We start from the raw sequence: 15,805 nt of genomic DNA on the forward strand, positions 1-15,805 counted from the left end.
GAATATTTGATGTGAGAGCTTTTATATATTGTGTCTCTAAGCAACATGAAGGGGGGGAGGGGGGCACAATCATTAGTAAAAGTTGTGATTTGTATCTCAAAAAGCAGATGGTGCCAAACTTAATGCAGTAGAAACAGCAAAAAATATTTTTTTTTTGTTTTTTTTTTTAGCCGTTTAGCCTCTAGTTGACAATGAGATTGCCACACGTGTATATTTATGGTTGATCCTCAACTTACTGCTGTCTGAATTTATAATAGAAGTTTCACTTTGGAGGAATTTGAATAAAGCGCAAAAACACAAAAGCCAACTTTATTTCTAAAGCCCTTTGAAAAAAGCAAGCACTGACCAAAGCAATGAACAAGAAGAATGATTAAAATAAAAGAGGGAAAGCTTAAGAATAAGCCTGAGGTTTGATAGCAAAGTGTGATCACAGTCATATTTAGATTTTATTTTATTTATTTGCCTGTTTGAACATTTTGGGAGCCACACACGAGGCCTGACTGCTGTTAACGGCCAAAACAGGTGGACAGAAATAACCTCTTTAAACAACCGAGGTGGAACAGCATCAGCGGGAGAACCTGAGGGCTTCAGATGATCTATAACCCCACAGAGAAAAGACAAAATCACGCTGAAACTGGTAGAAAACAGCAGAGACTAAAGGCTCTAAAGCAGGGGACTTTATTTGGTTTATCTGATAGGGACAAACACAACAACACAGACAAGCTGTTGTACAGAAGTCTGTGCATCACAGAATTTATAGTAGAAGCTAATTCACAGCTCTTGTCTCTAGATGGGTTTATTCATTAAAATTAAAAGTACAACACAGTAACAATAATATGATACAAGAGCATGCCTTGGGTGAAGGCTCAATCTGATCAATTTAAGAACCATTTAGAACAATCAATAGTTATAAATAACACCTGGTTTATAGCACGAGGACATTTGATAAATAATTTTTGTGTGTTAAGCCTGATAATGCTAAAACTCCTGCAATACTTTAAATGACACCCGCAGCTTGCCTTTTTTTACCACTTCCGTTCAGCTTTTCGGCTCTCGTGTCTGGCCACTCCAGTGGTGTTGTTTAGCCAGGGCTCAGCTTCCCCTTAATGCTGCCTGTTTTTTAATGGAGCTACTGCATCCAATATAGTTTAGCAGCCAGAGCGCAACCAGGAGCTAAAGCTGCGTTCCAGTTGCAGTGGGAACTGGACCGGACGCGGAAGTTGTTCTTCCCCCTCCGAAAGTCTGAAACATTTTTATCAGGGCCGATTGTCGGATCCAGTACGGCAGTGCCTTGCGTCAACAACATTAAGCTGTGATGAAAACATGTTTATTTTACAAGACACAGTTGTAAGAGTAGGTCTAAAATCAATGTTACAGTGCTTAAAGACGAGTAGCGGTTGTAGCTCTGAACCGAAGAAATCAAAAGTGGGGTTTGCATGTGGAAAGTACTGCAGTACTACCAACAAAACTGCAGCTTTCCCAGCCGTGGCCATGTCAACATGCGTTCACATTGAACGTCAATGTGCGTTCAGACCAAGCGACAGATTTACATGATATCCCTATGCACAGGTGCAGCACAGGTGCGGCACAGGAGCAGCACTAAGCGAGGCCACAGAAGCAATTCTAGCCATGCAGAACACTCCCAGACACAACATCATGCCACTCCCAGCTCCTAGTTCCGACTTCCCAGGTAAATAGAACGGAGCATTACCCCCTCTGTGTCTGACAGCAGAGACTCAGGAATGACACATTTCTGTGTCGCAGGAGCACAAGGTGTAAAACGGCTGCTGGACAAAGTAATGTCAACACAGACTTATGATAATACAGCCAGTGGCGCCTCCAGAAACCTTTCATAGGGGTGGCCAGATGGGGCCATTTAAAAGCTTGGCGTGGCACACTGAAACTAAAAGCCATAATTTCAGGATGTATTCTACTGTTGTAACGCTGCCCGTAGAAAACTATTTTAAAGACTTAATTAAATGCCTACTAACATCTTATGGTTTATTGTTTGATTTTTATTGTTACTAATGATCATTTTGAGTTGAACAACAATTCCTTGTTATCGTGTAATTATATTAGGAATTAGGTGTACATTTATTCATTTATTTAAAAACAAAACAATGTCAAGGGGAAAGTAGATACTGGCAGATACAAATAAAAGCGTGATAGAAGGTCAAGAAGAGCGGCTGCCTTGCTGGCTGTGCATAATGGGATGAAATGCTAAAGTTATGCTACTACAATTTACACTGGCTAGTGTGGTGGTCAGTGTGGTGGCCAGGACATGGCAAGGGAAGGAGGGGGGGGGGGGGGGGGGGCATGGCCACCCCTGGACACCCCCTGGTGGTGCCACTGAATACAGCGTCAAAACTCTTCAGGTATGAAACAGACAAGGGACAAGGTCCAGTGTGTGGCCACATACTTGTGTAAGTCTAGATATTCTCTATGTGAAGTTAAAAGACTCAATTAGACAATAAACGTGCTTAAAGGTACAGTGGATGATCTTCTTTTGGCTTCAAGTTCTGGGAGATAATTTTTTCTACTGGTTGTCCCACGTGTCAATCTTCACGTGTTCACATGACGGCAATGTGCGTGCACATTCCATGCTAGTTTCCATTTGCGGGCTGTGCATGCGTACTTCTTGTGTTTAGTTTATGTATCCGGTTAGCTGTGGTGTTAGCCGTTCATTGCAGCTGAAAATAGCCGAGAGTCGCAAGACGTAAACTGTCTTACAAGTTTATGAGAAGCAGAAGAAGGCTTTAAAATAAATAAGAACAGAGTAGATTTGGGAGATTCTTTTATGTGACCCCCCCCCCCGAGGAGCGGACGAGCAGGACAGATGGTCTTGTGCATGCGTAGCAGTTCAGTGAGTGACTCGGCGTTCCTTTCCTACATCTCCGGAAAAATCGCATCAGTCTGTTTATCAAGATAATAATCAGGGAAATCACTTGTTCACCTTATCCACTGTGCGTCCCCCTTTGATAACCGGCTTTTTTGGTAAAATCTCTTGTATGTAGTGTGGATTCATGCAATATGTTAAAATGTACACATTATTTGAGAAAGTTCATTTATAGTTTCAAACATATTTAAAGTATTTTTAATCACGTTTTTTTTTTTACTTTCCAAAAGCTACTTATTCTTACACCCTTGCCTGGACTACAAATAAATATAGATATATGCAAATTAAGTGGTGACGTCATCGCGTGACTTCTGGGTACTTTTAGGCCCAGGGCGCCGGTCACATTAGAGCCGCCCCTGCTGGTGCTGCACGCTGCGCTCGACCTAAAGTTGATAAAAATAAAATAACAACTTCTTGACATGCACAAAGGAGCCTGTATAATGTCTTTAAACACTGCCAAGTGTTTATAGTGTTTCTCCTGTAGCTATAAATATATAATTATGTGGCAGTAGAAGTTCTGGGCGGGGAAAGTCTGCCTCATCACACATCAGGAAGGAAACGCTTCCTTTCAGCTGCACAGCCTCGGGACTCCGGACAAAAAACTGGACCAGAACCAGGAAGCAGAACCCGGAGAAAGCTCTATGCTGCGGTCTTTGTCACCTTTAATGCGGTCATTACTCTTCGCTGAGAGCCGGTGTTCAGGTGAGCTGCGCCGCACAGCGAGCCCCGTGTAGCGGAAGGAAACACCGGATACGAGCCGCGGCTACCAGCAGCCAGCGGGGCTTCCCCCGAGGAGGGAGGCTCGCTGGAGCCCATGCCCAGGTGGAGGCGGAGGCGGAGCGGGGAAGCAGCATGTAGGAGGCCGGTGTTCAGGTAGGTCTGTCTGGGCTCACAGGTGGAGGACCAGCTGCCGGTGTGTGCAGGCTGAAGAACGACAATGCATAAATAAAACTACCTACTTTGTTTACCCACTGCAAACAGCATTTAACATGTCTTGTTTCAATGTAAGGAAAGTCGGTAATTTAGCGATGAAATTAAAATAAAGTTTCAAATTATAATTCTACTGTAACAACACAAATAAAAAGTAATTTCAGCTGTAAAGTTCACATAATGTGTAATATACAGCTTCCCATTAAAAAAATGCTTCTTTTTGTTAAGTAAAATATAAAATACTGCGATGGTGTTGCTATATAAATACAATTTTATTGAAGTTGAATGGGATTAATGTCAGCCTGCGTGGGTCCATATTGGTAAACATTAAAGAGCTTTAGGGGTCAGTTTGCTACTGACATGCACTTAAAGAGACAGAGCTGTATTAAATTAAATTTTTCAAACGTAAGTGTTAGAAAGCTTTCTGAAAGATAAATTTGCATTTTCCTACTTTACCATCATTTTTTTTGCTTTTTTAGCATTTGAGGGGTAGTTTATGATCAAGAGTAAATCCCTGGATATTAATATCAAATTCCCTTTGTTTATCAACAAACAATATTTTTTTTTTGGGGGGGTGGGGGGGGGGGAAAGTAGAAATTACTTATATAAATGTACTTTTCTCTTTCTGTTGCAAATGAATAGACTATCCAAGGTACTTAGGGTTGCATTGCTATGACAAAGGTCAATAATCAAAACTACATGCTGCCTGGGGAAAAAAAAGATGGCTTCTTCGAAAAATTAAATTAAAATACCTACCCCAATTTTTATTGTTACTATCCCACAATAAATCAGACCAAACCGTTCCAGTTTTGTGTCAGCATGGAAGACCAAAACTATTTCTATCTATTCAAGTTCATAAATTTACATATTATAAGATCTCTCTGACTTTCTACAGAAAGTATGCGCATGAGGGTTAAATTAAATAATAGTGAAGCCGCAGCTGAACTAACAGCATTGCCACTTTTAAGCATGTATATTTGGAGAGCAAGTAGGGGTTTTTACAGTCTTTTAATGGTTGGATGTGATGGATGTATACTTAATTCAACTTTATGGTAACTTTAACTACAAAAAAAATCAGTTTTCCAAAGTGGCTTCCTAAAAAAGGTAGCAGAAACAGCTCTGCAGCTCTGGAAGGATCCAGGCTGCAGAGCCAGGATTCCCAGGGTGAGACAGAGGCCTGGTCAGTAGATGTTACCAGCTGCAGAGATTTCTGGGTTCCTAATCCTAATCCCACCTACAGAGGCACTCAAAGAACTGCAGCTGTCAAAGCACAACATGACTGCATGTGAAGTGTTGCATTAGTAACATGCTGTCTAGCGTCAGTTACTCAGAATGACCACTGTGAGCTCACCGTCATGCATTCAGGGGGTCAGAGGCTCAGTCAGACCTAAACAGAGTCGGATCCCACTGCAGGGGAAGGCTCGACTCATCCGAAGGATTAATCCCACCTAACTGCTCTCTTTTAAATCATCAATGTTTGATTTAGACGACACTGCAGACCCGCGACTGCTGTAAATGCTGACGACACCTCAGCCTAAACCCGTCTGAGCTATAAATACGGCAGCTGGCGGAAAGGGGTGGGAGGCCTGTCTTGCTGTGACTCATTAAAGCACGACAGATGTGTGGCAGATGTGTGGAAAGCGGACCGGACCGGGTCAGGTCAAGCGACAAGGGGGTTTACTTAGCAGCGATGTGTGGGAAAAATGGTTTTGGAAGCGCTCCATGGTCTGAAACATGTGCAAATGTTTGATAATCTGCTGTATTAAGAGATTATTTCAGCAAAGCGGGTTTGGAGTCATATTTGCTTATTGTGTTTTCTTTTCCTGGGGCTCATCTGGCACTTTTTACATCATTTAACTGCTGATCTCAGTGGCTTGCAAAAAGCACGTACACCGCTTGATATGACTTGATATGACGTGCCTTCACTGAAGTTTGTGGTTGTAACGTTGTAAGGTTTTTTGCAACGTACAACCTGAGCACTCGCACAAATAACTGGCCAGTTAATGTTTTTTCTTTTTTTTTTCTTGTATTTTTGGAACCCCCCACAGGTTGAGGTGCCATCGGCCATGAAAAAGCGAGCCAAGAGGGAGCTGAAAGAGGAGGAGGAGGAGGAGAAGGAGGAAGTGTTGTGCTGCTGCGAGTATGTGAACAGGCACGGGGAGCGCAGCCACGTCGCGGCGTGCTGCTGTGACTGCGAGGACCTGGACGACGCCTGCGACAGGTGAGACCAGAGGAGTGAAACTCAGACTAGGGTAAAAATGTGGGGGCATTTGCATAATGTTCTTGGCAAAAACCTAAATGGGGACTTTGCAGGGTTCTTGTTTTAACCCAGCAACATTGAGAAATCTTCACATCCATTAGTTTTGGACCACAAGTGAAACATTTGTACTCTATTTTTAAAGAACTTAAACTTCTAGTCCCTTTTACTGAAATGAATCCTGAAGCGTACAAAAAAACACAACCGAATCCAAGGGTGGATCCATCATCTCAGAAGTGAGGGGGGGGGGGCATCTTTTTTCAGAAGCCTCTCCAGTGGCAAAGGAACCACATGATCACCACCAGCAGCATTTGCAGCACCGGGCGACCAACTTTAGTTCTTTAAATGAACAGAATCTAAAGTTTTAGCTCCCAAACTCTGGTTGAGTTGACGCAATGATCCACTGACATCTACAGGGCAAGTAGCCACATCATAAGGTGCCAAATGAAAACACCGAACATGATGAGATGTTTGGTCAAAAAGCATCCCTGTAAATAAATGATTACTTATCACACGATATGGACTGTGAGAGACAAGGTAACAGGGTGGTAAGCCTCATAATTTAATCTATTAGCATGAACACAGAAAGTGACCCAACACTAAACAAATCCACTTTTTAGTCTAATCTGTAACAGCAATTAATCAAGATAAAGAAAAATGGCGTGACGTACCCCTGCTTCCTTTAAGAATGCAAGTAATGCAGAAGTCAAATAATGTCTGAAAATATATATTTACCAAATAAACCAAACAAAGACTCAATGGTCTGCCCTGTCACTGTCTGCAGGCTCTCCCATTCAGTGCTCCAGCCTGGTCTCTCCCCTGACTCACGGCCTTCTCCCTGGGCTACCTTTAACAATACAGGATCAAATATTTTAGAGTGGAAATGAGAGTTACTCTGAGATATCAGAGAAAAGCCTCTCCCAGTAGCTGCTTGGTTTCTCCTTGCAGACGCTTAACTCGGCAAGTTGCTCCTTACCTGTGAAAACCCAGCATCATCGTCCGTCCACTGCTGCTGGCTTCTGCTGTTTCTTTTTTTTTTTTTTTTTCCCAGTGTCCTGTCTAGAAATGTGGCAATAAGAATTGATGTCTTAATGCCAAATAGAGCTCGACAGATTTTACTTTCACAAGTGGAGCAAACAGCTTTCGCCATAATGCTCCCCTTGATTTGTGCGTGTAAATAGCTTTATTGTGATTCCTGCAGGGAGAATTTCAAATTATATGGACACTACAATGGGAAAGTAGGAGAGTAAAGGAAGAACAAGAAGAGAAAAAAAAAGAGAAAGAGAAGAGGTGAAAGAAAGAAGAGATAAAAGGAAGAGAATGATAAAACGTCCTCTGTCTGCTCCATCACCTGGAAAGAGACACAAAAAAAACAGCACAACCAACAGGCATAAAGCAACAGATACAATCGAGTAACACCTTGATACCATTGCTAAATCATATGTATTATTATTTAAGCTGACATGTGTAATGTGATACCTAAAAAAAGAAAGTAAAAGAAAGTAAATAAATTATAGCCTTTCTGTATATAAGTGAACATTTAACACCTGGGGCCCAGCACCTGTGGGAGTTTGTGAGAGTGCACTAGTTTAGGTGAAAATTATCCAGAAGGAAATGGCTTGATAGTGATTGTGGAGAACCAAAGACAGCTTCTGCTGTTTCTATAGCAGCGATAAAGATTTATTTTAAATATGTGGAAAGCCGCAATGAGCAGAAGTTCTACACATAACGTAAAGAGGTTTGTGTTTACTCTCGCCATGAACTAGCAAGGGATACAACACACAGGTGACAGTAGTATTCTTAACCATTTTAACATGACAATGCCAGGGCATAAAGACATCAGCAATGACTTCAGAAGAGATTTTGTTGTTGGCCATCCAGCTGTGAGTTGAAAATAATTACCCCCCACCACCATCTTATCTCCTTTAAAAAAAGAAAAATCTTTATTTTTTAATTCTCCATCTATTGCCAGCCCTTTAGATTTATTTGTAAGACTTGGTATAAGCTTATGTTTGTAACTTTAGTAATTTGAATTGAATAGTTAAATGTGTACAAACCCTGTAAATAACTGACTTAAATCACTACTTTCACTATCACTAAAAAAGCGCGCAAAGCACCTCGGGAAATCTTATGGCAGGCAAGGCCACTGAGGATGGTAGCGGTGCATCCTCAGAATTCGGGGCAAAGGAGGACGCATTCGAAGGCGGCATTTGAAGCATCCTCAGAATTTTTGCCAAACGGGACAGCCTCCGCGCATCGTTGTGACGTAACCGGCCCTAAAATGCGTCCTTCGAAGGACGCAGCCTGCAAATTGAGACACAGCTATTGTCATTGTACAAGAGTGCAGAGAAAATCAGTTTTCAGCATCTCTTGTCTTGTAGCAGCCACAGTGTCCGTAACTTTGGTTTAGTTGAGACCAGGGTAGAGGCCAAAATGCCAGTGCCATGTTTAGGGAAAACCAAAGCCAACATGCAAGCACAAACACGTCACGACAGACTTCAAGTGAGTCAAAAAAGAAGATGAGCAAGAATCCCTCTACCATGATGTGAGAGACGAATAAAGAAAACAGTAAGAGGACTGCTAACAGAGGCTGTCCAGATGAGGTGTAGGTGCTGTGTGCCGCTGATGTTGCTCCTTTTGGGCTCAGCTTTTTTTTAAAATGAAGTCAGTTTGGACTCTGCGGCGCTGAAGGAAAAGGACGTTATTGATGCGTCTGCTTTGCGTGATGAACCATGAAGCTGGAACTGTTGGCCCTTTCAGACAAACGTTTGACCATTTGGGATGAACGGCGTTAAAAAAAATTACTTTACCAGGTTCTTTTGTTTTGTTTCTTTAGGTTTCTAAAGAGAGCGCCTCAGAAACCCGAATCCCTGTCGCATGTGGCCGCGGTCGTCTCAGACCGGCTCCGGGTACCCTGGTTTTGGGGCGGAGCCCGGAAGCTGGATCTGTCCATCGTCCCTCCTCTCGTCCTCCTTCCGGGCCTGCTGCGCCTCGCCGCCCTCCACTTCCTGCTCGGCGTGCTGGTTCTGACGGCCCTGCCCGGCCTGGTGTTGTGGTACTACTTCTTCACCCACCGCAAAAAGGGCCGGACGCTCTTCTTCCTCAGCCTGGCGCTCTTCTCCCTGGCCTACATGTACTACCTGTTCGTCTCGGAGGTGTTTCCGCGCGGCGACGTCGGCGAGGTGGAGCTGGCGGCCGTGAGCTCGGGGGTCGTCCTCACCCTGCTGGCTCTCGTCCACACCAAGAGGGATCCCGGCGTCGTTCGGCTGGACCACCGGGCCGTCCACAGCACGGTGACGTACCACAGCGCCGCGGCAGACGGGGACACCTCCCTCAACGGGGGGACGCGGGAGGCGCCGATGACTGCGGTCCACCGGATGGGGCCGTCGGAGCCGGACGGGTCAGAGTTGAAGGAAAGCGGCCGGAGGAGCTGGTGCTCGGCGTGCAGGGTCGTGCGGCCACCGAGGGCGGGACACTGTCGGATCTGCGGCGTGTGCGTGCTGCGCCTCGACCACCACTGCGTCTGGTGGGTGTCGTTCAATCTGTGCCATATGTCAAATGAGAAAAAGGTTTACATCCAGTCTTGGTGGGAAATATTAACCCGTACATCCTAATATTAGAGAAACCCTCCTTCACCAGGCTCCTGACATCATTTTAGCTCATTTCACAGGGTGCTTGCGCAAGTCTTGAAAGTCTTAATAAGTATGGAATTTTGAAACACTGTTTTCCAGACCTTGAAAAGTCTTGAATTTTGTGTGAAAGTCTTAATAAAGTATGTGAAAAAAATGTATGGTAGAATTTTACAGTATGCTCAAAGGCATTGTGAAATGAGAAATAGGAAGGTAGGCTATAAAACTATAATTTTACTAACTGGTGACGTACTGTATTAGCCTAATGGAATCAAACACTTGTTTGATGTGAAATTCATGTACTTGTGATTTTCATGTTTTGAAACGTTTTCATCAGTAAAAGCATAATTTACTGTGAATAATGCATTTGTTCATTAAATACTAGCCTATAAAAATTAACATTTCTAATAAACACTTTGTGCAATCTCAACCAATGAAGTAGGCAGTAGGCACACAAGTATACAAGTACATAAAGTTAAGGTCTTGGGGAAAAAAAATATCAGTTTTAAAAAAGTCTGGAATTTTAATTTGGAAAAAGAGCAAGCACCCTGTTTTAAATTCATGTCACATTTTTCTTGGCAGAAAAGATGCATTTCATTTAATCTGGCTAGTTTCTTGGTGTTTAGGCGTTGCTCTTAGATTTTCTGGGTGGAGTCGTCCCAGAAGTTTGGTGCTGTCTGCTTTATCCGTCTGTTTTTGGGATCTTTGTCCGGTTGTGTCTACCTCCCAGCCACTGAGGTACTGACCTCCAGTGACGGTAAAGGATTTGGGGATGCTCAACCACCTTTGTGCAATGCACCAAGCAGGCCGCCAAACAGGCCCACAACATGATGCACTGCAAAAACGGAACTAAAAATAACTAAAATGTTCTTAAAATTAGTGTATTTGTCCTTGATTTAAGCAGGTCAATAAGACGATTTGCCAATGGAATAAGATTTTTGCACTTAAAACAGGAGCAACTCATCTCCATTGTCTTATTTCAAGTGCATTATATCTAATTATCTTATTTTAGGGGTAGAAATACTCATTCTATTGGCAGATAATGTTATTTACCTGCTCAAATCAAGGATAAACGTACTAATTTCGATACATTTTTACTTATTTTTAGTTCAGTTTTTGCAGTGTGCTACCATGCCTGACCGTTCATACTGTGTCTTTAGCTTTGAAAGCCTTGCTCAGATTTACACAAATATTATTCTTCTCTTTTTTCCCCCCCCTATATATGACCAGAAACATTTACTCCAGAAGGCGTTTAGCTTCTCCATGTGTGCAACTTCGGCAAAGAATGGATAAAGCTGACCATTAAGCTTCTGGGCTCTACTCCGTTGAACATTTGTGAACTTTGCTTAAACAAAAACACAAGTCCATACCAAGGAGCCAGCCAAACGAAACGAGCTCTACTGACTGTTTGGCTTTCTCTGAAACTTGCTCAACAAAGTTTAAGCCTCCACGCATACGTTTGATCCTGTGTGGATTAGCGCCAAACCGAAATAAATGTGAAATGTACGCAGTTTCTGCTTCTGGAAACGCGTGGAGCCTTCAGTGTAGAAGGAACGATTTAAATGCTTAGTTAAAGATCACCAAAGTGAGGGTTTTGTCTTGCCACCAGTCCTTATCCGCCATTATTTGTGCTACATAAGGCCCGTGATCCAGGTAGATGTGGTCCAGAGAGGGAGCCGGCGTTCCCTCAGTCCCTGCCTGCGTCTGCGTTCGCTTGGTTTCATGATGTTTGCTCTGCTCCTTTGGTTCTTCACCGTGTACCTGTGCTCGTCTCGGTCCAGGATAAACAACTGCGTGGGCCAGGCCAACCACCGGAGCTTCCTGCTGACGCTGGTCTGCTTCCTGCTGACGTCGCTGTGCGGCATCGGCCTGGTGCTGCGGAGCGTGTGTCCCCAGCAGAGCGTCCTCACCGCCTTGCTCTACTGCCCCGGGGTCTACGACCACTACAGGTTCTGCTCGCTCCACTTTCCTACTTAGGAAAACCGAAACAGACATTTTTTTAAGAAATGTTTTCTTTTGTAAGTTTTGTTAGAATATAAGCTCACGCCAGAGAGCCTTTATAGTACACTGGCATGCAAAGGTATTCACACCTCTCGATGTTTTGCATGTTTTTTTTTTTTTAAGCTTTACAGCCATAAACTTCATTGTATTGTCGGGGGATCGACCTGTAGCTCATAGTTATTGAAGGAAAATTAAACTTGCCCTAATGTAAAGTAGTTCATTTATTACAAATAAGTGTTCACTTAATTAAAATAACTCATGTCAGCATAGGTACTGTACCGTAGGCCCAGTGTTTGTAGTACTTTGTAGAACCACCTCTTGCTACACAGAAATCTGCCATTCCTTCGGGTTAGGTCTCTACCTGCTGTACGTGTCTAAAGGTGGATAGTTTTCCCCTCTTATTTTCTTTTGTGCAGTCCTGCCATATGCACTACTTTTGTGTTGGACTATCACACAAAGAAAATCTGTGAAATCCATCAAGTCTGTGGTTGTAACATGAGGAGCAACAGTTCAAATACTATAAATACATCTGCACTATAGTCCAAACACATAAGATCCCAGAACTCGCTTATAATATACTTTCTTTTTACCATGACTGTTTTACATCAGATTGTGAGACGGTTCCCATCGTGTGCGACGTTTTTAGTGAAATGTAATCGCTGTGTGTGTCCTCGGGAAGCTCGGCACGCTCCTCTGTTTCCTGCAGGTCTTCCTGCTGATATCAGCTTGTCCTTCTCTATTTTTTATGTAGAGACGTGGGATGCAGCCTCAGCATGGCCACCAACTCAAACTGTGCTGTTTTTGGAGATTTCTATGCAAGTACACTTAAAATTGACCCATATTCTAGGGAATCGGTGTTTAGGCTTCTTTTTTATGTTGACAGCAGAACATAACAGCTCTGTCCTCCTTTTTAATTTTGGCTGTGAAAGACGTTCCGCTGGGATCTTTAGGTGTTTTATACAGTAGATCAGGGGCTGCCTAATTAGGGGTCGTGAGATGATCCAAATATCTGACTTATCAATGTCAGAGATGTACTTTTTAAATATAGCAAATTTGTGCCTTTAATCATGTGAAATAATTTTTTTCCACCAATTTACAACTATTCAACATAAGACAACATCCCAGTGTTTTCTCTCAAATGCATGAAATTAATCTGAGATTCTTTCATTGTTTTGCGAAAATGTAGTCCTCTGTGGCTAGTAATTTATTTTCTTTAATCAACCATAGTTGTAATACTTGTTTTATTTTTGAAATTACAAGAATAAAGTTACAATCATAGGTGTACAAAAATAGGTAATAAAGACAATAAGAGGGGGGAGACTGGTCTTTTGTGAGAGTTCTCATAAAATCACCACTATACTCTCATAATTTGATGACTTTATACTTGTGATTTCTATAAAGAAAAGAAAACCACCCCCCATCTCACCAAAAGCGGGTCGCCAGTCACAGGCTGATAAGTTTGGGAACCTCTGCAGTTGATGGTTGGAGGCTCTATGACGCCGAGTCATCAAAAGCTGCCTTATTTAGTTCCCACAATGTAAAACTCCCCAGCTGCAAACGAGCACATTAGACCCTCTTTAATGTTTATTTTATCTCATTGAATCAAATTAACTTATTAAGTACGTCAAATTAAATACTTATGTGTTTCCTCTGACACTCAATCACAGACTCTAAATGTTAGATCTTGGATTTTTTTCCCCACTTTGCGATAGAAAGCCTCGTGAAGCATTTTCTGTTCCCTGCAGGCAGCAGTAATAAGAGACCCTTTTACATAATCACTTAAAAAAATGCTTTAAAAGTTGTGGATCAAACTTGCCGCTGGCTAAACACAAGTCTCCATGCCGCTCAGAGCTGCATGTCTGTGTCGGGTGAGTCTCAGTTTACCTGACCGTTCCTTTCTGTGTTCTCCAGCTCTGCTCTCTGCTTCACCTGCGCTTGGTACAGCAGCATCGTGACGGGCGGCCTGCTGCACCTCCTTCTAGTGCAAGTCATCAACATCAGCTACAACGTGACGGAGCGGGAGGCACGAGCCGCGCTGAGGGAGAAAACCGCCCGCAGCGCCTGCTGGGGCCTGGTGGTGGACACCGGCGTTTACTCGCGAGGTCTGTGGAGCAACTGGTCCGAGTTCATGTCCATGAGGGACAAACTGAGGCGTCCGTCTCCCACAGACCTGGTGTGAGAGACAATATGGGAGTAGCAGCGCTGCTGTCCACTAGATGGCAGCGTTGCCACTTCGTGCATGCCGGCTCGCAGCTGTTGAGTGAACTTGTCCTGTCTCCAGCAGAGTCCGCAGTGCTTTAAGGTGGAGCAGCAGCTCTGGAGTCACACTTTGACATTTAGCAACACTGGCTTCACAACTCAGTCCCTCGTTTTCACATCCACTACGGTGACTGACAACCAGGACCTCATCTATGCATCAGGATCCGCCCACGGCCACCACTGTGGATGTCTCCCTTCCGACTTGGAGTCTGACTTTACGCCTCGGCTGCTTTTCAGACTGTAGACACCTGTAAGGAAGCTAAACTCTAATAAAAAATAGATTTTCCTACAGACAACAATTAACTAAGGGGAGATTCCTCTGGGTTTTTTAGATTTTATGTCATAGATCAAGACAAAGTCATGAATAGCTGAGATGTGGAAGTGAAATGATGCATATTTTACCAGTATTGTGCAAATAAAACAAAAATGTTTGAGAAAAACAGTGACCAGAAAAAACAGCATGTAGACTAAGACACATAGGCAGGTCAGAGAGAAGGTTTCAAAGGGGTTTAAAACCAGGTTTAGGTAAAAACAAAAACAATGTTTCCAGCTGGGAAGATCTCAGAGAGCACTGCTCAATCAATCATCTGAAAATGGAGGGAGTGTGGCACGACAAACCTACCAAGACACGGCGGTTTACCTGAACTGACAGGTTAGGCAAAGGGAGCATTAATCAGAGAAGCAGCAAAGGGCATCAGGGTAACGGATGGAGCAGCAGGGATCCAGAGCTCAGGTCATGAACTTCAAGTCATCCATTCAACAAATCTGTCCACCTGTGAAGGAGAGGTCCCATGTGCGTGTAGGGGACTCGGCTGATATGTGGAAAAATGTGCTTGTGAAACATCAACACCACCAGGAGAGCGACCAAGAACGCACAGTGCAAAAATAGAACTAGATATAAGTACAATTTACTTGAAATGAGTGCATTTGTCCTTGATTTGAGTAGATAAATTAGATTATCTGCCAATGGAAAGAGTAATTTTACCATTAAAATAAGATAATTAGATATACTGCACTTAAAATAAGTTGATGGAGTTGATTTCTTCCTATTTTAAGTGCAAAAATCTTATTCCATTGGCAGATTATCTTATTTACCTGCTCAAAGTAAGTACAAATACACTCATTTCAAGAAACTTTTAACTTATTTTTAGTTCTGTTTTTGCAGTGCAGAGCCATAACTACAGCACAATAGTCGTTATAAACGGTAACATGATCATGTGCTAGAACGGCCCAGTCAAAGTCCAGAGCTACGTCCAGTTGGGAATCTGTTGCAAGATGTTCACCAACGTCCTCCATCCAGTCTGACTCAGTCTGAGCTATGCTTTCAAGAAAATGGGCAAAAATATCAGATGTCCACAGCTGGTAGAGACATAGCGCTGAAGACCTGCAGCTGCGAAGGTTTGGTCGACAAAGTATTCACTCAGTGAATGGATACAATACAAAATGCAATTCACTCAGAGAATCCATCAGGAAACAATCGTTTTTCTTCCATTTTGTAACTATATACTGCTTTGTGGCGGTTTATCACATAAAATCTGATACATGAGGTTTTTTTTTTTTTTTTTTTTTTCGTGACCAAATGTGAAACATTCAAGGGATTTTCACTACGTTAGCGAGGCTCATTCATCTGCCTGACGCCACTTGTCCGCGCTTTGCCTTGCAAATTGCATCATGGGTATTTACGCCGGATAAATGAAATATCATGACACGAGCCTAATTTAGGTACTGTGGTAGCTGATTGCATTTGTATAATTAAAGCCAATCTGTATCACGTTGTCACACTCTCACATGAAAAGCACTCTGATCATCTAGCTCACGCTCGTCAGCCTGAGA

The 15,805-nt window shown here is 43.0% G+C and overlaps 1 protein-coding gene across 2 annotated transcripts; it reads left to right on the forward strand.

The window, feature by feature from the left end:
• Window positions 1–3,386: 3,386 nt before the first annotated feature.
• On the forward strand, window positions 3,387–14,393 carry zdhhc23b (zinc finger DHHC-type palmitoyltransferase 23b). 2 transcript variants are annotated; one of them, XM_036125595.1, is made up of 6 exons: window positions 3,387–3,769; window positions 5,875–6,047; window positions 8,920–9,609; window positions 11,494–11,661; window positions 12,465–12,528; window positions 13,625–14,393. In XM_036125595.1, exons 2-6 carry the CDS (start codon window positions 5,893–5,895, stop codon window positions 14,012–14,014), a joined length of 1,467 nt encoding a protein of 488 aa, XP_035981488.1. In that variant the 5' UTR covers window positions 3,387–3,769; window positions 5,875–5,892; the 3' UTR covers window positions 14,015–14,393. The 2 variants fall into 2 exon arrangements, with proteins under 2 accessions (XP_035981488.1, XP_012712868.2); XM_012857414.3 differs by lacking the exon at window positions 12,465–12,528 and having other exon boundaries at window positions 3,394–3,769; window positions 13,625–14,017.
• The last annotated feature ends 1,412 nt before the right edge of the window (window positions 14,394–15,805 follow it).

The sequence above is a fragment of the Fundulus heteroclitus genome, chromosome 21, assembly GCF_011125445.2.
Source record: "Fundulus heteroclitus isolate FHET01 chromosome 21, MU-UCD_Fhet_4.1, whole genome shotgun sequence".
NCBI lineage: Eukaryota > Metazoa > Chordata > Actinopteri > Cyprinodontiformes > Fundulidae > Fundulus > Fundulus heteroclitus.

Bases quoted from the DNA above. Each gene is read 5' to 3' on its own strand.
- zdhhc23b (XM_036125595.1), top strand. From the start codon at position 5,893: ATGAAAAAGCGAGCCAAGAGGGAGCTGAAAGAGGAGGAGGAGGAGGAG. The intron at 11,662-12,464 runs GTTCTGCTCGCT...TTTTTTATGTAG, and splicing joins GGGGTCTACGACCACTACAG to AGACGTGGGATGCAGCCTCA. The intron at 12,529-13,624 runs GCAAGTACACTT...TGTGTTCTCCAG, and splicing joins CTGTTTTTGGAGATTTCTAT to CTCTGCTCTCTGCTTCACCT.